The following is a 22794-nucleotide window of genomic DNA, read 5'->3' on the forward strand; positions in this document are numbered from 1 at the left end:
GTTTGAGGTTTCAGACATATTACAGTACATGGAACAAATACACGGGTACACTCCGGTTTAGAAGATGTAAGCAGCACTGGTTATGTGTTGATCAAAATGATTGGGTGCATTCAAAGACTGAATTTCTGAAAGTTTTAAAAGATACATAATTATAGATGGATTGTTTTGATTTTGGACTAATTTCAGTCGTGAGAATCAGAGCATGTTTCATGAAATAATAAAGGCATAAAGCCATGAGAATATTGCAGCGTGTGCGCATTTGGAGTTTTATGTCTTATAATTTCATGAAGAATATCTTCAGATCTAAATGACAGATTATTGTATGATTGGGCTCATTTTAATCGAGAGAATTTTCTGAAAATAATGACGATTCTGAAAATTCTGCCTCATTGCACCTGCTTTCATGTGTCACAGCTCTATGAACTAAATCTTTCGATCTGATCAAAGAATCTATGCATGTTTGGTGAAGTTAGGATGTAAAATTGAACGGGACCGAAACCTAGTAGAGGGAAGATTGTGATGCTAGAGAGTGTGGCCAGCTGGTTTAGCCAAGGCCAAAGATCAAGAAGGCCAAACTACAGGAGTTGGACATCCGAGGGGCATGTGACTGCACTGAAGGATAGTCCATAAGACATTGAGCCATGAGATGTACAGTTTTCATTTATCTTGAGATGTTTTACGTTTGATTTTCAGCTCAGTGTAACACTTTAAGCACCAACACTTTTCAGTAAGTTACCGTTCTTATAGAATTGGGTTTCAAATAAAGAACTTTATGTTGACCAGTTAATAATTTAGGCTACAAGTCAATATTGACTATATGGACAGCGATAAAAAAAAAAAAAAACGAACTTGTAAAACTGCGGTGTTAAATGCAAGTTGGTCGAAAATTTGCGCACACCTTCCTTTTTTTTTTTTTTTTTTTTTACTTTAGGCGCACCAGTGCAGAAAATCTAGAACCCTGTTGTTTTATTCTAATCTATGAGACCTTTCAGATGTATGCCATGTTCACACTTTTATGGTAGTGTAACAGAGTTATTTTGTTTATATTATTTTCACTCAAAATCTCACCTTTTCTATTAAATATAAATTATTTTATCTGTTATTTTATTGTTATAAGTTAATATGTATATGATCTTCAAGATTTGTTCAGCAATGTCACTTTAATACTTGTTCCTGCACAAGCGTGCATGCTTTGCTCGCTCAGTTCACTTCCTTCTGAGCTGAGAGAAGTTTGTCTCTTGCTTTGTCAAGGCATTAAGTCGTAATGTTGCTTTTATTTGATGATATATTCTGATTTAAAGCTGTTTCTGGCTTTGCTAAACATACCATGTATGTGGGATAATTAAATCGTATTTGTGAATGTTATCTGTTTCTGATGCAGAAAAGTTAGTTCATGCATTCATGACCTCTAGACTGGACTATTGTAATGCACTTCTAGGTGGTTGTCCTGCTTCTTCAATAAACAAGCTACAGGTAGTCCAAAATATAGTGGCTAGAGTCCTTACCAGGTCAATAAAATATGATCATATTACCCCAATTTTACAGTCTCTGCACTGGCTACCTATTAAGTTCTGTATCAGTTACAAATTATCATTACTTACCTATAAGGCCCTAAATGGTTTAGCTCCTGCGTACCTAACTAGCCTTCTACCACACTTTTTTCACATTTGGCTCCCAAACTCTGGAATATCCTTCCTGATAATGGTCGGGAGTTCAGACACACTCTCTCTGTTTAAATCTAGATTAAAAACACATCTCTTTAGCCAAGCTCTAATTAATTTTACTTGGTTGGAACATCAGCTATGCTAATTATGTCTCTATTTGTTTCTAACTAGGATTTACACAAGCTCCAGTCTGGATCCCTAACCCTGAAACAACATACAGAACTAACAAATATTGCTAAGTTTGATTTCATCATATAATAATTGCTGATAATAGTGTTCATCATCTGGTTGACTACGTCTTGTATAAAGTTTTCCGAGAATCTCTGTCATATGCACATAAACTGACAGTCTCCACTGATAAACTACTACTAAATATTGTGAAAATGTAATTTTCTGTAAAGCTGCTTTGCAATTATATGTATTGTAAAAAGGGTCTTCCCCTACCCCTACCACTCCAACCAAAAGAGATTTGAGACATCCCTACCCATTCACTTGAACACGCGAAAATTAGGAGTAGGGGAAGGGCTAAGGGGTAGAATTGGGATTGGGCCTAAGTGTTTATATATGGACTATTTTAAAGCTAAGGACTTACCCAGTACCTGCGTGACTTGTCATAGAAATTTCTGTGTGTGCATATGAAGTGTGATCTCCCATCTGTGTGCCAGTATTGTGCAAGTGTGTTTCGATATAGCCAGCGTATTAAAGGGATAGCTCCAAAAATAACAATGTGATGTTTATCTGCTTACCTCCAAGATATAGGTGACTTTGTTTCTTCAGTAGAACACAAATTATGATTTTTAGCTTCAGGCGTTGCAGGCTCTCCGCCGTATTATGCATGGCAACGGTAAAAAAACCTATGAGCGTAAAAAAACATGCACAGACAAATCCAAATTCAACCCTGAGGCTTGTGATGATACATCGATGTGTAAAGAAGATGGATCAGTCAAATGATCAGTCTGTGCAAGAAACTGAACAGTATTTATATTGTTTACCTCTGATTCACGCAATGTTTGAACCGTACGAACTCTTGTGAACGCACGTTCACAGCAGCAGACGCCCGAGACGCTTCTTGCTTTATGTTGGATCGCAGACTAATAAGTGCATTACCACCACCTTTCTCTCAGATGGTTTCTCAGAGGTTTTTTCTCAATTCTGTCAAAAATTGAGTTTTTGTTCCTTGCTGCTGTCGCCTCTGGCTTGCTTAGTTGACAGCGATATTGTTGACTTGATTGTACAGATACTATTTGTACTGAACTGAACTGGATGATAAATCACTGTCAATGATGAACTGACTTTAACTGAAAATTGATTGTTTACTGTTGTCTTTTTGCATTATTACACATTATTTTCCTATTTTATCCTGTAAAGCTGCTTTGACACTGTATTTTTTAAATGTTACAGACACATTACACATAATACATGGAAAATACATTTGCAAATGAACTTTGCTTTCCATTTGAAATTTGGCAGTCACCAACAGTATTGCAAGAAAATTCTGTCTTTAATTATTCACCCTGGTCTGAAAGATCTTACGGGTTTGTAACGAGATGAAGGTGAGTAATAAATGACAGAATTTCATTTCATTTTTGGGGAGTCTTTACTTAATATAGGACATTATTAAATGATTTTAAATTCTCTTTTTTAAAATTGTAATTGTCAATGTCATTTCACTGTGTATTTAAATAGTTAAACATGTCAAAATATAATAGTTAAAACAGACAGACATGTCGTTCAGAACAAATTTTCTTATTTATTGCAACTGTATTTCTGTGGTTTTTGCATTTGCTGAAATAAAAAAAGAAAAAGAAAAAGAAAAGTGCATTCTAAATAAACTGTATTCTTACTTATGTATTAACCCATGAGAATTATGAGAATAATTTATTATGAGAATAACCCAGCAAGAAAAACCCAGAAACACAAAAATGCAAACACATAAATGTTAACGTGATTATATCTTGGGTTTTTTCAACAAGATGTATTAAAATGTGTAAACCATGATGCTGGGTTACTTTAACGCAGTAGGGGTGTGCCCGAAGCCGAATACCTTATTGAGGCAATCGAGACTCAGTAGCAGTAGTGCTAGAAATGTTAGGCATTGTTTGGGACACCAGTTTGGCTAAAGTTAAAAAAGCAGTAAAGTTGGGGCTAGAAGACAAACATCAATCTCACATGTTTTTTTTATGGATGCATTACAGAAACATTTATAGTTCATTGTTCCTCGTGCTCATTTCTCATAAATGGCAGCAGTCGTCAGTTGGGCTATTTCATAGCAGCACCAATGCGAACAAGAAAAAAGTTTTGTCAGAAGAAAATAGTGAACATGTCTGTATCAGTGGTTCCCATCCTAGAGCCTATAACCTAATGATCTGAAGAAGGTGTGTTTGATTAAGGAGACGTTGATCTAGGAATGTGGTTGGGAACCCCTGATCTGTATGAACATGTTAGCACACAACTGGCTTTTCTCTCGAGTTCGTGAGAGCATGCACATGAGTTATGAGTAGTAAAGAGGGAAAAATGTATGATTATTTTAATTTGAAAAGTACATATAAAATAGTTTATAAAATAAAATGTATTTATAGTGATTGAAAGTTGACTAAAATGCAATGACCTTTCGTCGACTAAAACTTGACGAAAACTAGATAAAAACTATGAAAGACTCAAATGACTAAAATGTGACTAAGACTATTAAGCATTTTTGTCTCAAGACTAAGACTAAATCAAAAATGGCTGCCAAAATGAACACTGATACTGATCATCCACCTTTTCCTGCTAATATTGTTTTCATTTGGTTTCATACAGGTGTCTGATGTTGATGCAGTCTGGGCACTAGTATCTGTTGGCTTGCTGACTATCACTGACGATGAAATACTTCCCCAAATCTTCTCTGCCTTGACCCTGCATCTACTGCCATCATATTTCAGGGTAGTACTGCAAAGAACAGTCTCAGGGGTCAACCCAATTGTTGCACTTTCTTGTTGCAACAGAGAGCCTGTTGTTCTCGTGTGTGATTTTCTGGTTGTTAGTTCTATCTCTAAACTGAATATCCTCAACTCTGTAGAGGACACTTTCATGAGCTCTTACACTCTGCAGACTGCACCTTTGAGAAAACTCACGAGTCGCTCCGAACAGTCATCCTGGTTTGTATCCGCCGGTGGCCCTTCAACATCCCACGGAGAAAGCAAAGGAGAAAATGAGGCAACCATGGAGGATACATTGTAAAATTGAAAGCTCATCAGCTGGCTTGCTTTCCCTCTGACTCTTCCCATGAGTTTTTTATGGTGGCTTCGTCCCGGTGGCTTCGTCCTGTTCTCCCCCATCATGTTCATCACGAAATCCTGGATAAAGGTTGGTGATCTCACTCCTTTCTCAGATCTGGTCCCTGCTGACTGTTAATTGTTTAACTCTCCCTGTCTGAGTGGACAAGGGGGTGGGATAGTAACAATTTTATATAATTCTCTCTCTGCATGCTGTCCTTTGGTCCCTATAACTGCCTTTTCCAGTTTTGAAGCTCGGGCTCTTCAATTAGACTGGTCCGGTTTGTTTAGGGGTGATTTACTGCCTTCCTCACTATACTCTCTACTAAGGATTTTCTTTTAAATTCTGCCTGGCTCAAGTTTGTAAATGCTAGTGCCCCCCTTAAGCCTCATGAACACAAACAAAAATCTGAACTGTGGCAAAACTCTGATAGCTGTCTTCTAAGACAACACTGTAGAAAGGCAGATTGTACAGTAAACGAGATGCCTTCGGACCTATTAAATTCCAGGCACTGAAGGAGGGGATTGACAAGCTCAAACCCTCATTTTGTTCTGACGACATTATCCACCCGAGATTCTTAAAATGTATCCTTGATTCAATTGGTCAAGGTTTGGTGTCTCTTAACCAGCTCTGTCCCTGTTTTAAAGTGGCTACTGGCTACAGTCACTCCCTGCTCAAAAAGCCTTCACTGGATTCTTCTGTTCTATAAAACGTTATGCCAATTTCTGCCTTATTCATTTCTAAGGTATTGGAGAAAATTGTGCTGGGTCAACTTCAACATTTTTTGGTGTATTTATGAGGTTTTTCACATGTCCAATCTGTTGTGAGTGTGACTGCTGTGACATACGTCATACATCAACCGTCACAGCAGTCGCGCTCACAACAGACCGGAAAAGAAGATAATGTTGAATAAAGTCGTAGTTTTGTTATTTTTGTATTGTATTGAAAATGTATTTTCGATTGTTCAACAAATTCTAACGGACCCTCTGATGTCACATGGACTACTTTGATGATGTTTTTCTTACCTTTCTGGACATGGACAGTAGACCGTACACAAAGCTTCAATGGAGGGACTGAGAGCTCTCGGACTAAATCTAAAATAAATTAAACTGTGTTCAGAAGATGAACCGAGGTCTCACGGGTTTGGAACGACATGAGGGTGAGTTATTAATGACAATTTTAATTTTTGGCCAAACTAAACCTTTAAGGAAACATGTAGTCTCTTTTCAATTCTATGCAGACGATACACAAATTTATCTACCAATCCAAAGAAACAGTTCTGCAGCGATTATCTCTCTTCAGCAATGCTTCCTAAATGAAGACAAGACCAAATTAATTGTTTTTGGTTCTAATGAGAATTATCAGCATGTATGTCCTGATTTGGATAGTTTATAAATTTTCAGATCTTCGGGTGCGAAACCTAAGTGTTCTTACTGACCAGCATTTAAAATTTGATAAACACATCTCCTCCGCTATCGGATCCAGTTTCTACCAACTTCATCTACTGTCTAAAATCATAGGCTTTCTCACTCCCAAAACTCTAGAAATGGCTGTTCATGGGTTTGTTACATCTCAGCTAGATTACTGCAATTCCTTATATTGCAGTTTATCTAAATCTCAGATTGCACGCCTTCAGCAAACCCAAAACGCTGCAGCCAGACTTCTTCTGAAGAGTCACAAACATGAACACCTCACTCCAATTTTAAGATCTCAACACTGGTTGCTGGCAGAAAACAGAAAAAAAAACATTGGCAACTTGTGTGGCCAACTCATTGCCATATTTAAACTCATTGTACTTCTACCTCCACTGATTAAAAAAAATGAGACTTTGCTTTGTTTCAAAATGTTTTACAAGTTAAAATTGCATTGAAAAATATATAAAATATAAATTACCTGAAGATTAGAACCTTGTTTTCATGAATTTGGAATCGATGTTTGAAGCACTTAAGTTACTGAAGTAACTATAACTCATTCTTCTAAGACAATCAGTTAAAACTAGATTGCTGTTCAAGTAAATAAAACATAGTATTTCCGAGTTGCAGGTAATGTTACTTGAGTTAGCTAAACTTAAATTAGTTGTTTGAAATATGCACATAGTATATACATTTGTATATAATTTCAAGGCAATTGGTTTGCATGTTTTTTTTAAGTAAGATTTACTAACTAGAATTTACAGTGCAGGCAACTTCCCTGCCCAGTGAACACTCGTGATATGAATTCAGATCACTGTAACAAAAACCTTTCAGTATCATTTAATATTTTCGTCAACATTCTGAAGATTATGAAATATTTGGGGTTGTGCTAAAATGTTATAACACTGGGTTTTTCTTTATTTTTACTCGGAACAAAAAACAAACAAAAAAACACCACTCTATTGCATTTTAGAGATTTAGACAAAATCACACACACAACATGCAAAATATATTGCAGACACGCGCAGACCTCATGTAGCTTCTCTCGATGAAAGTGTGGGCTTCTTATCACACGTCATTAGTCATGGCTTCTGATCACGGCGAGGTACGCGATGATCAACACGACCCATTGGTTAGTTAGCAAAGTAAATGCATAAATCACACCTCATAGCCCGACCCGCACTTATCATGACTCAACGAGGGCTCAGCGGACAAACGTTTGATCGATGAGTGATAAGTTTATAAGAACGTATCTGATTTTGAATGTACTGTATATTAAAGTATAAGTTAAAGAGTGAAGAGTGAATCATCTCTCAAAATGTGAATTATTGTGGAGTGAGGTGACACGAAGGCTCTATCTCTGCAACTAAGAAATCAGGGCTCATTATGATCCTGTCCAGGGGTGGTTCTAGGGTGAGTGGAGATCCGGGGCTTAGCCCAGAAAAATCCATGTATGTGACTTTTTATTTTAATAAATCAGAAAGATTAACCTTATTTAAAATATACAAAAACAATAAAAACAAAAACAAATTTAAAACATTTTATGTAAAGTATTGAGGAAAATACATTTGCTTTTTGCAAACAAAAGTTAAAAATTGCAAAACAAATGAAACAGCGCGAAAGCAATGATTTTGCAATACATATTTTCCATGGTCATATCTATTAATTTATTTGCAACGCTGCTTTTATTTTGCATGTCAGTCTAGTTTGAGCTTGCGACTCTGCACGTCACTCTTTGTGGCACCGTTTTGACGTGGGGGCGGAGTCAATGGACGGGGGCGTGTACAACATGCCTCCATGGAAGTGACGTCATCGGCCCGAGACGCAGCTCACCGATCCAGGTCCTGTCATGATGAGCACAGACTTTCGACTGGATCGTTTATTTTTATTCAGTAGCATTAAAACATTCATTTTTTGTTTTATTTACTTTATTAACAAATGTATGTGTATTAGCAGCGTTTGCTCAAGTTAAAGAAGATGTTAACATGAACATCTGCTGTTTATCTCTCTCAATGTGCACACTTTTATAGCATGATTGGGATCGCAAATCATTTGAGTCAGTTCGGGAGTTCGTAGCGGGATCTTGAATCATTTGAGTCAATTTGGGGATCGCGAATCATTTGAATAAGTTTGGGAGTGCGTAGCGAGATCGCGAATCATTTGAGTCATCTGACTCCAGTTTGGGAGTTGGAGCGGGATCGCGAATCATTTGAATAAGTTCGGGAGTTCGTAGCAGGTTTGCGAATCATTTGAGTCAGTTCGGGAGTTCTTAGGGATCGCGAATCATTTGAATAAGTTCGGGAGTTCGTAGCGGGATCGCGAATCATTTGAGTCAATTTGGGAATCACGAATCATTTGAATAAGTTTGGGAGTGCGTAGCGGGATCGCGAATCATTTGAGTCATCTGACTCCAGTTTGGGAGTTGGAGCGGGATCGCGAATCATTTGAGTCAGTTCGGGAGTTCGTAGCGGCATCGCGAATCATTTGAGTCAGTTTGGGTTCGCAAATCATAGCTGTATATGGATAGGCATTTTTAACTAATTTAGTAGCTAGTTGTAATTACATTTTCAACGCTTGTTTAGGTGTGAAATGTGAACTTGTATTTTTTGTTTTAATGATGTGCCTTTTAACAGTATCAAGTTTATTCAAAAACTAAACAAATCGTGCCTAAAAAGTGCATGCATCTAGGCTATTGTAAAGTTACATGATGAAGTCATACTACTGCGCTTGTGCATTTTGAGTGCGTTCTTTCACTGCATTATTCTTTGTATTCAAATGCATTTATGAATGCATGTGAATGATCACAAAATTCAAGATATGAACCCTTTGTGCCAAAAGGGTTCTTTCTTGTCATTATAGAACCTTTTTAGCATGAAAGGTTCTTTGGAGTTGAGTAAAGAACCCTATGGTTCTATATAGAACCCCAATGATCCCTTTCTTCTAACAGTTTGTTGTCATAAGCAGGGTTGGTTCTAGGGTGAATGGAGATCCATGTATGTGACTTTTTATTTTAATAAATCAGAAAGATTTACCTTGTTTAAAATATACAAAAACAATAAAAACAAATTTAAAACATTTTATTTAAAGTTTATCTTTTTCTTTTAACTGCATGCATCACACTCTGCAATGAAACCCTTTCTGAAATAAAACAGCTGGCAGCTTTTCTGGCATCCATAGAGAGTAATAATAAATAAATTAATCATGTTTGATCATATTTAGTTAATAGATACACCAAACAGGTCCTTGAATACATAACATTTTAAAGAGTTTTTATTTTTGTATTCTTGTGAAAATCTTTTACATAGAATTTATTTCAGCATTTTTTTTTATTTACTTTGACTTTCTTTTAAAAGTTTTTTAATTTTATATTTTTTTTATTTAATTATTATTTGTTAATTTACTTTTTATTCATTATTATTATGTATATTTTTTATTCCATTGATATCATTAACACCAGAGCACCACTATATTTCCAATATTTCCAATATTTCCAATATTTTCTAATTCAAAACACGAGCCGTAGTTCCATCTCCGGCCGGCAGAAGGCGAGGCCCCGCCCCTCAGTGAAAGCGCTTATAAGGGTGTGTCAAAAGTCAGCGTGACGCAGTCAAATCTGTGGTCCGTACTGCAAAGTATAAATCATTTTTCTCAAATAAACGCGTTATAAGCGGTCATGGCGCAGAGTATGATGCTGTACTGGGGCTCTGGTTCTCCGCCGTGCTGGAGAGTCATTATAACGCTGGAGGAGAAGATGCTGCAGGGATACAAACACAAACTTCTGTCCTTTGACAAGAACGAACACAAGTGTGAAGAAGTGAAAGCTCTCAATCCCAGAGCTCAGGTGCGCTCAGATGCATTACAGACCTGTGCCTGATTTCTTATGAGTGCATTAGGCGTTTACCGTGTATGCAGCTTTAATTTAGTGACGGAACAATTGTCAAACTTCTGTTTAATATTGCACTTTTTATTTGCAGCTTCCAACCTTCAAGCATGGAGATATCGCCGTGAACGAGTCGTTTGCCGCGTGTCTGTATCTGGAGGTAAAACACTGAAGGAGCGTGTCTTTTGAATTTATCTCGATTCATTATCGATTCAAATGTAAAATCGTTTGTTTAATTGCAGTTAGGCACTATTCTAAGCTTGGGTTAAATTCACAGGGATTTCGGATATGGTAAGGATTTCGTTATTTTCCGACCTCTGAGGGACGACGACTCGTGTTTCGCATAGATCCGGTTTTTTTTTTTTTTTTTTTTAGTGGCTGAGTGCAATAGAGTGGGGAATTGTTTACTTGCATGATGTTTGAAATCGCGCAAATGGCCATAAGCTATTACCTGAATAAACTGCGAAAAGAAACATCACGGACGGAATGCAACATTCATCATTAGAAACTTCTATAAATCTGTTGTTGTTTACAAAGAAGTTTCAGTGTCACATGATCCTGCAGAAATCATTCTAATATGCGGTTTTGCTGCATTATTATTAATGTTAAAAACAGTTTTGCTGCTTAATAATTTTGTGAAAACAATTATACTACTCAAACATTTGTATAAGATTTTAAAATGTTTTTATTATTATTAATTGTATTAATAATGTACTTTATATTCAGCAACAAATGCTGAAAAAATGTTGCATCATTTCCACACAAAATATGAAGCAGCAAAATTGTAATGATTTCTAAAAGATTATGTGACACTGAATACTGGAGTAATGATGAAGAAAATTCTGCTTTGCATTATTATGTTTTTTTTTTTTTTTAATCAAATAAATTCAGCTTTGATGAGCAGAAGATAGTTATTTGGAAATCATTAATAATTGGTACTTAATAATAATACATTATATATACTTTAATATACGATAGTATTTAATTGAAAAATAGTTAAGGTGTAGGGACACATAATAATAATAATAATAATTATAATAATAATAATAATAATAATTCCTTACATTTTTATAGCGCTTTTCTAGACACTCAAAGCACTTTACATAGAAGGGGGTATCTCCTCATCCACCACTAGTGTGCAGCATCCACCTGGATGGTGCGACGGCAGCCATATTGTGCCAGAACACCCACAACTCACTCTGAAGAGACAGAGTGATGAAGCCAATCAGCAGATATGGGTATTGTTCAGAGGTCATGATGGCCAGAGGCCAATGGGCAAATTCGGATAGGGTTTTTCGAAAGAAATACTGGGTTTAACGTCTCATTTTCTGTAAGTGGTAAATCTCCATCACCTGCACGCTTTCACGTGAAGCAGAATTGACTGCACAAAGATGTTCTTCACTGACAAGCTGCACAAAACATGCCCAAAATATGATTGTGGTTTTGTGCAGCTTGTCAGCAAACAATGGCTCTGTGTAGTTAATTCTGCTCCATGTGAAAGCATGCATGTGCTGGAGATTTACAGCTGATTACAGAACCGGCTTTACTGACAAGATGCCGATTAAATATCACATGCGATTTATTGTGCAGCCCTAGAATTTAGCATTAAAACGTTCAAAATTTGAAAGCTCTTCTGAGTTTACACCTCGCAATTCTTACTTTTTGTTTCTGCCATGGAATAAAAAACAAAAAAAGATAAGTGACTTCTCAAAATTAGGAATTTTCTCAATTTCAGTTTATATAAATCGCAATTGAGTTTTTTTTTCTTTGAACATAAGAAAAAAATGCTACAGATTTGTGACAATGCAAATTTCTTTGAAAATGTTAGAGCATGTTAAGAGTCTATGTTATACAGAAATACAGTATGATAAAATCAGAGATGAATTTCTTATGTCTCTTTTTGTTACACAAACACAAAAGAATATTGCGTTTGAGTCAGCGGCATCTCGCAGCCATAAAATTATTTTTTGTTATTTAAAATATATTTTTTTTACTACAAATTAATAAATTTCTCAAAAAATAAACTAATTTCCCCCCCAACCACACACAAAAAAGAAATAAATAAACAACAAAAAAGTATTGTCTATCAAAGTTACAAATAATCACTTCCTAGTACTAGTTTTCATCATCAGATAATCTTTCTTCAGAGTAGATAGGCTAAGATCTTTATTTTTCACTGACTGAGTTCTGATGTTATCTTTAGAGTTTATATTGCTTAATGTGGGAATATTTAGTTCAGTAACACACAGACATTTTTTACTTTAAACACCAAGAAAAATATCAAAGTGACTCTGAAAACATGTTTATCAAGGAAGAGTAGTATTAATTTAATTTTTTTGTCATTATTTTGTAATAAAGTAATAGGTCCAGACACTACAGATCTCAGACTGATGACTAAGGAGTGTGTTTATGGTTTCTAGAGCGCGTTTAAGTCTCAAGGCACCCGTCTGATCCCAGACGACCCGGTTGAACAAGCGCTCGTCTACCAGCGAATGTTTGAGACCAACAACCTGCAGCATAAATTGTGTAAGTGCCCTCAACAATTAACACACTTCAACACTTCTGCTTATGGTGTAAAATCTTTCCTGATTTTGATCAAGTAAAGGTCAGAATGAGGTCAGTAATATCTCCAGATGATTTCTTACTGGACTGAAGCAGCTCAGCTTTACTTGATTCTCCATCAATCATGTTTTAGAGTCTCAAATCTGATCCTCAGGATCTTTTGAGGAGCGTTTGTTTCCAGAAGCTTTACTTTCAAAATTAACTTAAAAATCATTTTTAAATCATGTTTTGCAAATATTCCCTTTAATAAATCACTAGAAAATATGAGCTAAAATGCAAATGAGTAGTACAACATTTAGATGCAATGAATGCACTTGTATTTTAGAATGTTTCACTTGATTATACATATTTTAGTCTGGCATTATAGTTGGGGAAAGTTTCAGCCTGTACAAGTTTATGTCACACTAATATAAGTAAAAATAACTTCTCTGCTGAATCAAGCTGCTGCATTCTTCTTCTGAGCTAAATTCAAAGTTGACTGACTTCATGTAAAAACAGACACTTCAAGCTTTCTTTAGATAATTCTCATGTCTGTGTATTTGCTGATGTGTTTATTTTTGTGGCGTGTTTCAGAAGAATATTCAGTGAGACTGAGATGACAGAATGTGCAAGTTTGTTTTCTTTATTTTACAAAAGCACAAAGTTCGGTTGCTATTACAAGTGCATACAAATGAAAGTAGATCTTTTACATTAAAAAAAATGTATCACTCTTATCTGTATGATAAAAAATTATTAAACAGTTTAAGTTCTTTTCGCAGTTACCAGGAAAAATGCAAGTGATCGTTCAAGTTGCTGTTTTATATTTGTCATTTTTCAGTCATTATTAAAATAATGAAAGAACTATGAGGTTTTTTTTTTTTGTTTAATAACTTGAAAAGTAAAGTAAACTTGAAAGACTTTTTTTTAAATGCAGTAATCAGTAATGTAATCCAATTAAAAATGTTAAGAAGTAAATACTAATTTATAGCGGATTACCTTTTTGAGTAACTTACCCAACTGTAGGGACGCAAATGGAATTTAGAAGTCTGTTTCTGACGTGTGCTTTGCCTTAAATAAATCATTTCATTGTCCAAAAATAAAGTCAGATATGCCAATGTGTTTTTGGTTGCACACTTTGCAAGTCAAGCGCCTTTTACACTCTTTGCTCAAGTGTCCAACATGTAAGCAACCAAAACAGACAGCTTTTTCCTTTATAAAGTTGACCTTTTCCCTAAGTTTCTTTTTTTCAAACTCTTTACATTGCTCCAAAGAATGATTTGGTAAACAGTACAAACAGGTGGTGGGGATAGACTTAAACCGGCTGATTGACTGTTCAGCATTTGCCTTTTTGATTTCACCAACAAGAGTTTTGTCAATGTTGGTGACACTGGTAGCAAAACTGTCCCCTTTCAACTTAGGCTTTGACTGGGATTGTGATTTCCATTTGTAGACATCTTTGGGTTTACCAATTGTTCTCATCTCTACATTTTGAATGGACCCAAATATTGGATCTGAAATTATTTTAACTTGATATTCAATGAAGTTGACAACATCACTAAATCTGGCTCTTCGTTTCTGTCTTTCCATGATATCACAAGCAGTTGTTCTCCATTTTTCTCCGAGTTTAAATGGAAGCTTTAAAATGACTGCTCTCATATTTGTTGGCATGTCTAGTTCTTGCATGTACTGTAGATCTGCCATTGCATTGCAACAACCACGTAAAAAGAGTGCAAAATCTTGAAGAGCTGTAGTATCTTCATACCTGATCATAGGCCATCCAAGCACTTTTTCCATATATGCAGCAGAAACAAAATAATCCTCCCCAAACTGCTGTTTAAGCATAGCTTTAGCTTTATCATAACCTCTTTCAGGTGCCATATTCTTATAGCTTAGAACAATTTCTCTTGGGCGCCCTCTTGTATACCTTTCAAGAAAGTACAAGCAGTCACCTTTGTTATCAGTTTTTTCCTCCACACAATGTTTAAAAGCTTTGGTAAACAAACTGAATTGCTATGGATCCCCTTCAAACACTGGAATCTCAAGTGGTGGCTCTTGATGTTTTTGAAGCATATTCTGTGTGAAACCAAACTTTCCACCATCTACTGAAGCAGTTGATCTAGGTCTTGAAGATGCATGTTGCTGTACATGATGAGATGACATCTGTGCTGCTTTGTATTGTAGTCCTTGGCTTTGTCTCAGTTTCTGGATGAAGAGATGTAGTTGCTGATCTTGCTTGTCTGCTGACATAGGATTCCATTCCATCCACTGTGATGCTGTCTGCTCGCTGCTCAAAAGTCTCAAGCACAGATAGCTTTGCATTGGAGGCTGCGATTTTTGCATCGATATCCATTTGTTCCTTACGTTTCTGTAACATTTCCAACTGTTGCTCAATATCATGCTTTGCTTTTAAAGACTTTGCTTGAGTGACAAGAGCGGCCTTTTCTGCTTCAAGTTGCACAGAGGCATTGGATTTGCTGGAGCGAGAACTGTGGTGGCTACTTTTGTGGCTTGAAGTGCGACTGCTGACTCTTGTTTCTACATTTGAAACGCTATCATTGGGTTCAATTTCACTGGCAGCATGCTTACATTCCTCCTGTAGCTTATCCAACCATTTATTTACCACAGTGCTGAATTCCGCAACCCATAACATTTTTGCTTTAAACCAGGTTTCATGCCTGTCTTTCTCTTCATCAGGCAATAAAACAATCACAGACTTGTGTGCTTCTTTTGCTTCTTTGCATTGTGATGTAAACTTTTAATGCATACTTTTGACCTCATTTTCATTTTCTCTGTTACCCATAAACCCTTGTATAGTCTTTTTCAATTGGGATGCTTTGTCAAATTTTGGCTTTCTTTGTTTTTGTAATGTATCTAGTTTTGCCATTAACCCCTTTGCAGTAAGCTTAACCTTTCGTTTTCTTATGGATGATTCAACATTTTCACACACTGCATTCTGGGTTTGAGCCTCATCATGCTCGATTTTTAAACCTTTAAATACTCACTGCATATATATACTTGACATGATCACCTCAGACATCATAAACATGGGTAAATAATTATTTTAAAAAACAGTTTATGGTTTCACAAATACCCTTTTTCAACCCACCAATGCATTGGATTTTGTTTGCTTGTTTGTGTGCACACTTTTTATTATTATGGCCATTTAAATGAAGTTCAAGTGCAAGCGCTTTTCATACCTCAGTTCCAGAAACGCTGAAGGCTGCAAACTTTGGCGTTCATGTACGCGGAATCCTCTTTGTTTACGTGTGCGGGTTTGTAGTCCTTTGAAGTCCGCGGTCAATCAAAGCAATAATCCACAGTAAATTCATCAAACAAAACGATCATGAACGAGCATCATCCGACTTGAGATCTGCTGACTTTTCCTGTAGTCGTCCAATTTGATCCGCTTCAGTCGTCGATGTCGGTGTGAACGCTCACCCAGGCTCCTCCGGCCAAACTTTTTGACTAAACATGTAGGGACGCAAATGGAATTCAGAAGTTTGTTTCTGACGCGTGCTTTGCATTAAATAAATCATTTCATTGTCCAAAAATAAAGTCGGATATGCCAATCCATTTATTGTCCATCTGGCATTGCAAATAACAAAATAAAACAAAGGAAAAATATAACTTAAACCTAACTTCGTTTCTTCATTATTAAACAATTATTTTCATTCAAACAAACTGTTAATAGGTACGATCACAATTTCCTCTACCTTCATCACAGCACGGTCAAAAAGTTTGTTTGACCTTCCATTGCGCACCTGTAACTCATCAGCGGTTAGTTTAAATGTACTCAAAAATATGCCCTCTAGTGAGATGGCTCCAACACCCAACACTGGTGTGTATCGAATATGTGTATCTGTATATCTAATAACAGTATCTGATATGCTGTTAAAAAGATTTACATCACAATCATCAGAATTTCATCATAGAAATAGAATCTGCAGCAAATTGCATAAATTGATTCTCTGAATGAAACTGAGCTGTTTTTCCTCCATATTCTCACTGTATCAGACATAAATATATGAAATATTATAAACACGTTTATATCATATTATAAAAGAAAACGTTTTTTTTTTTTTCAGATTATGTGGCTTTCTATGACTATTATGTTCCTGAAGGAGAGAGACATGAATCAGCTCTGAAGAGGAATAAAGAGAGTTTAATCGATGAGCTCAAACTTTGGGATGGATACTTGGAGAAGGTCAGATTGTATTGATGATATAAATCATGCATTTATAAGGAACTATTTGGCCAACCAGCTCATTCCTGCCTGAAAAGCAAAATGTTATTGATAGTGTAAAAAACATCAACTTTGAAGCACATGCTGATTGATGAACTATAGCATTACTCAATATTACTTAATACCTTCCAGCAACACTACATTCAATGAAGGTAAAATAGTAAAAAACATAATAATAGTTAATTTAAATGGAACCGTATACTGTATCCTGTAATATATGTTGAATTTTGACATTGCCGACCTTTAAATTAAGTTGACAGTAAGTAATAAACCGTATTGAGCAGTTGAGTATTATGCATTTTTCCTTACCACTATATTTTTAATAGTTGTTTAATGATTTTAATGGAACTGGAATCAGAACCGGAACTGGAACCGGAACCTGAACCGGACCCGGAACCAGAACATTTCTAAGGATTCCCAAGCCTAGTGTTGATTGCAGCAGTTCTTTATTAGTAGAGAAGATGCTGTTACTGTATTTGAGAGCATAATAATGAGCTTCTCTAACGATGAGTGATTTGTTCATCAGATGGGTAAAGGCTCGTACCTCGCTGGTAAGAACTTCACCATGGCCGATGTGGTGTGTTTCCCCATCATCGCGCTTTTTCCACGACTTCAGTGAGTATTTGCTCTGGATATAATTGATTTTTCAATAACTGCATGTTTTAACCCTCATAACACATTCAGGTCAGTTTTTATGAAAAAATAATACTGTCTTCAGCTGAAAGTGAAAAGTTAAGTGAAATGTAATATATTTTGAATAAAAACTCTCAAGAGTTATAATTATGCTGCTTTGTTAGAAATATATATGTAGGTTTCAATATGGACAATATGGAGCAATCATGAGTTATACATTTCAAATTAATTCAATGAAATCTATTTGTTTCATTGGGATTAATACTGTAAATACAAAATGCTTTGTAAATTTCATACAGTGATATATTCAAATAATATTTCTCAGTAATATTGAAAAATATTTAAATAATTTGTGATTTTTATTATTATTATTATTATTAATGAAGAGAGGTAGTGCAGTGACATAGTAACATTCCATATTGTAATGAAGGGTTTATAAAGTAATGATTCTTTGAGTTTGAAGCAGTATCAGGTTTTGAATGCACTATGAGGTTTAATGTTTAATGCTGTCAGGTGAAGGTTTAGATAAGACGTGTTTAATGTTTGATCTGGTTTCAGCTGTCCTCGAGAGCGTTGTCCCAGACTGATGGAGTACTACGAGATGGTGAAGGACCGTCCCAGTATTAAAGCCAACTGGCCTCCTCACTGGCTGGAGAATCCTGAGGGTCAAGAGAAGCTCAAGAACCTGTGAAGAACATCATGACCACACCAAAAACATAACAATCAGTTAATTCAGATTTACCTTTAGCTTGCTCTATTAAATCACAACTCTGTTCAGTCTCATTTACAGTCATTTATCTTTAACCCTGCTGGACGTGTTATTTGTGAACAAATTTTTGAATATAAAACTCGTTGTTGTATCTGTAATGATCAAGAATACATTTTTTATTGCTTTTTGGGGCTAATAAATTTGTATCCTGTTCAGTCCAAATAAAGAATATATTTACCATCAGTTCAGGTAAGTTGCTTAGCATGAGCAATGAGTCCTTTCCACAATGGAGACCAGACAGTGTGTTTGTGTGCTCGGTGTGCTTTTGAACTCTGTTGCTGGTGATTAGTGAATGACAGTCAGGTGCGGGAGATCAGAACTCCGGTGATTGGGATCGTTTATCTATCGAGTGGAAGAGCATGGTGTTTCCATGACCCTCTCCACGGCCCACTCCTGATGGTCGAATACCCTGATGTCGGAGAGGGCGACCTAGTACACATGGAGCTGGATCTTGGTGATGGGAAGCCTGGAATTCTGTCAGAAGATTGGGATTGAATATATCGTCTCTATGGATCCAGGATCTTCCTTTGGGGCCGTAACCTTCCCAATCAACCAGGTATTCCAGTTTGCCTCCCTGACGTTGGGAACTCAGGATCTCCTTCACCGAGTAGACCGTTCAATCTTCCAGCACCATGGGAAGAGAGGGGCGTTCGTCAACAGGACCAGGCTCTGTGGAGACAGGAGGAACAGGTGAGTGATAGGGTTTGAGCAGGAAAATGTGGAATCTGGGGTGAATAAGGTACTGTGAAGGGAACTGGAGTTCATACATAACCGGGTTTACTTAACGGATGATGGGGAAGAGACCAATGAATCCTTGGTGGATTGTGGGAGTGGAGGCTCTCCAGACAGCCGCATGATGTTTATGACGTCTAACTCCACACTGGAGATGTTGGGTGTGCTGATGGGGAAAAGAGGGGGCTGATAGCCAAGTATTCACAGCAAGGGGGTGAGATTCGTAGTGGGCTGATGAAGAGAATTCTGTGCGTACTCGGCCCCAGCAATGAATCGGTTCCAGCAGTTCTGGTGGCTGTGACAGAAGGTATGGAGGTAGCGCCCTATCTCCTGGATCTTCCTCTCCATTTGGCCATTACTCTGAGGTTGGTACCCAGAAGATAGACTTACTTTCACACCTAGGAGAAAGAGGAAAGATCTCCAAACTCAGTAGATAAATTGGCGACCTCTCTGAAACAATGTCTTCGAGGAGGCCGCCGAAATGTTTAGATGTTTCTAATTTAACTTTCTAGTTTAAGTACTTTTATTGTTAGAAATGTTAGCAGATAGTCACTTGTAATTACACTCTTTTAAATGCAAACATATATAACTTACATTTTAACAAATAAGAATCCATCCCACCACCCCACCCCACCCAAAAAAACTTGTCAACTCTGTCAGCCACAGTTTAAGAGTTGGAACCTCTTTTTTTCTTCCAAAACAAAAGGATACGTTTTTTGGCAGAGATCAACCCATATGAAACAAACTGTTGTTGTACCCCTGTAACTCAAAAATTCTTTGGAAACTCCAAATATAATTAATACAGGATCTGGTTCAATAGGATTTTCCAATGTATCTGAAAAAACGTGGAATATTTTGTTCCAGAAACTCTGTAATTTGGGACACAAGACATAGCTATGAGACAGGCTGGCATCTAAAAACTGACATTTGTCACACAGTGGAGACACTTCTGGAAATATTTTATTGAATTTACACTTGAAAAATGAAGCCTATGAAGCACTTTAAACTGAATGAGACAATGTCTTGCATTAATGGACTATCTGTGGACCAGTTCAAGACTTTGTTCCCAGATTTCATTAGGAATTTCTACTGCAAGTTGTTCTTCCCAGGCAGATTTAATGTTCTCCATAGATGGACTCTTCACCTGTTCTAAACCCTTATAGAACAGGGAGATGGTACTTCCATCTCCTGGAAAGACATCTTTCCAGAAATATGTCCAGATACATGGGTGTAGGTGTGACATAATTAGCAATATTTCACTTCACAAAGTCTCTTATTTAAAGGTGATTAGAAGGAATACTGTATTTCTTACACAGCTGCTGAAAGGAAACAAATTTCCCATTTATATATAAATCGCCTACGTTTTATAACCCTACATTTTTCCAAAACTCAAATGCACTATCTAACATTGAAGGGCAAAAAGAGGGGTTGGCTGAAATAGAGAGTAGAAATGACATTAGGGTGAATTTGAAATGTGTCTTTAACTGTTTCCAAATACGAACAGAGTTATGAATAAAAGGGTTATGATTATAAAATGAACTAGCTATACCTTTGGGTGATAAAAGGATTGCATTCATAGAATATGGGAGACATTCCTCCTGTTCCAACACCAACCAGTTCATCCATTACGTCAAGGCAGGTTTGCAGCCCAATAACAATAAAAGAAAATTAGGTAGGGCAAAGCCTGCTCTGAAATACTGGAATGTTCTGCACTTTATACAAAAATTGTGGGAGAAATATAATCTTAATTGAATTAACCCTACCCACAAGAAATTGATCATGGATTTAAGTTTAGATGATGGGTTGAAAATTGGCCTTAAATAGGTTGGAAAACTTTTTTGTCACCTGAATTCCTTGGTATGTAAATTGTTCTGAAGAAATTTTAAAGGGGAAATGCTGAAGTCAAGAAGAATCTTTGATAGTAATTGTCATCAACACACTCTTGTTCCAATTAATTTTATATCCTGCAAATGTACCAAAGTAATTGATCAGATTAAGGATATTTGGAATGCTACTTTTGGGCTCAGATATAAATAAAATTACATTGTCTGCATATAACACTAATTTATTATCTGTACTTCTGGTTTTATAGCCAATTAGCCTTTGTGTTCTAATAGCCTCAGCTAAGGCTGTAATGAGGAGTCGGAGACGTTCGGATCCGTATGCAGAACTTTATTAAGAGAATGGTCGGATATCCAGAATCATGGGCGGGAGTGGCTCAGTGGTTCATGTAGGTTGTCTACAAACCCGGAAGTTTGGTGGTTCAATCCCCGGCTCCACCTGACCAAGTGTCGAGGTGTCCTTGAGCAAGACACCTAACCCCAGCTGCTCCCGACGAGCTGGATGGATCCTTGAATGGCAGACATAGCAGTCGGTGTAGGAAGGAGTGTGTGAATGGGTGAATGTGAGGCAAATTGTAAAGCGCTTTGGATGGCCATGTGGTCTGTTGAAAGCACTACATAAATGCAGTCCATTTACCATTAAAAGTAACAAGCAGAGGTCAGGGCAGGCAGCAGAGAATCAGAGTCAGTATAAACAATCCAAGACCAGACACAGGAAGTACAAACTAGGGCTGAAACGATTCCTAGAGTAACTCGATGATCGAGGCAAATTTCTCAGGCTCGAAGCCTCTTTTAATTTATTTTAAATCTCTCAGGTTCTTTCGCAATTATTTTTTTATGTGACACAATGCCTTTACTTCACCCACAAAGCGGAAGGAGACACAAGCGCTGCGTCAGAAGTCGCATACTGCCAGGAGTCAGCAGTGTTTTGATTTGAGTGCTAGGGCAAACGTAAAGAGAACGTCTTGGCTTGTGTCCATTGCAAGATAGAGCTGGCATACCACAACTAGGGCCCTATGATTCCGTGATGCAGAAAACGCGGATGGAATCGCGGAATCCAGTCATAATAACGGAATTTACAGTTTAAGGCGGATTGGCATGGAATTTGCCAAATTTTAATGAATTATACAAAAATAGGTCATTGCCCTTACATCAAATCAAGATATGGACTTATATCTGTAAATATTAAGCCGGAACAGTCTATTTAAATATGAATCCTGCAAGTTCTGCATGTCTCGGTTAATGAATGGAGCAGAAGCGCGTCTTCATTCATTAATATATATCTATTCATTTTTATCACCTTTGTCTGTTCATTATCATAATAAAAAAAAACAGTAACTTTAAACACAAACACACACTGCTCAGATTTTACGTAGTAAAATCTGTACCATTAAGCGTTATCACCTTACTGCCCTGATGTAAAACATTTTATTTTATGTGGAAATTGGAAGCTAGTGAAGTACGTAAATAATATTTACAGAAAAAAATTATTTTGTGTCGAATGAGAGACACAACTTTAGTTTCAGTTTCGTTCTAGCCTAAAATGATCATTCGTTTTGGCTTGTGAATTTATATCTTTTAATTATATTTTCTAAATACTGTTAAATTTAAAGGATTTGTTGTGGAGCCAGGGGAACTTAAATAGCCTAACTATGTTTACATTGTTTATTATTATTATTATTTATCATATATTTATTTGACCCTCTAACTTTAGCATTCACTATTCTAAATCTACTCTTAAAAAAAAAAAAAAAAAAAAACTAGATCGGGACTCCGAAGGGCCTTTCGCAAATCATTTGAGATCAGGACTTCTGAGTGAGTTTG

The 22794-nt window shown here is 36.6% G+C and overlaps 1 protein-coding gene across 2 annotated transcripts in view; it reads left to right on the top strand.

Annotated features, from left to right (window-relative positions):
* The first annotated feature begins 9916 nt into the window (after positions 1-9916).
* Positions 9917-22794, top strand: part of LOC127978687 (glutathione S-transferase A) — a 209307-nt gene continuing 196429 nt past the window's right edge. Inside the window, exons 1-6 of one of the 2 annotated variants that reach the window (XM_052583558.1) lie at positions 9917-10172; positions 10306-10371; positions 12632-12737; positions 16838-16956; positions 17522-17610; positions 18187-18580. In XM_052583558.1, the coding sequence (XP_052439518.1) occupies positions 10005-10172; positions 10306-10371; positions 12632-12737; positions 16838-16956; positions 17522-17610; positions 18187-18319 (681 nt within the window). In that variant the 5' untranslated portion in view covers positions 9917-10004 and the 3' untranslated portion in view covers positions 18320-18580. Of the gene's footprint in view, positions 10173-10305; positions 10372-12631; positions 12738-16837; positions 16957-17521; positions 17611-18186; positions 18581-22794 lie in introns of those variants that run through there. The other variant, XM_052583556.1, reaches the window with a different exon arrangement.

This window comes from Carassius gibelio, chromosome B19 (assembly GCF_023724105.1).
Source record: "Carassius gibelio isolate Cgi1373 ecotype wild population from Czech Republic chromosome B19, carGib1.2-hapl.c, whole genome shotgun sequence".
Taxonomy (NCBI): domain Eukaryota; kingdom Metazoa; phylum Chordata; class Actinopteri; order Cypriniformes; family Cyprinidae; genus Carassius; species Carassius gibelio.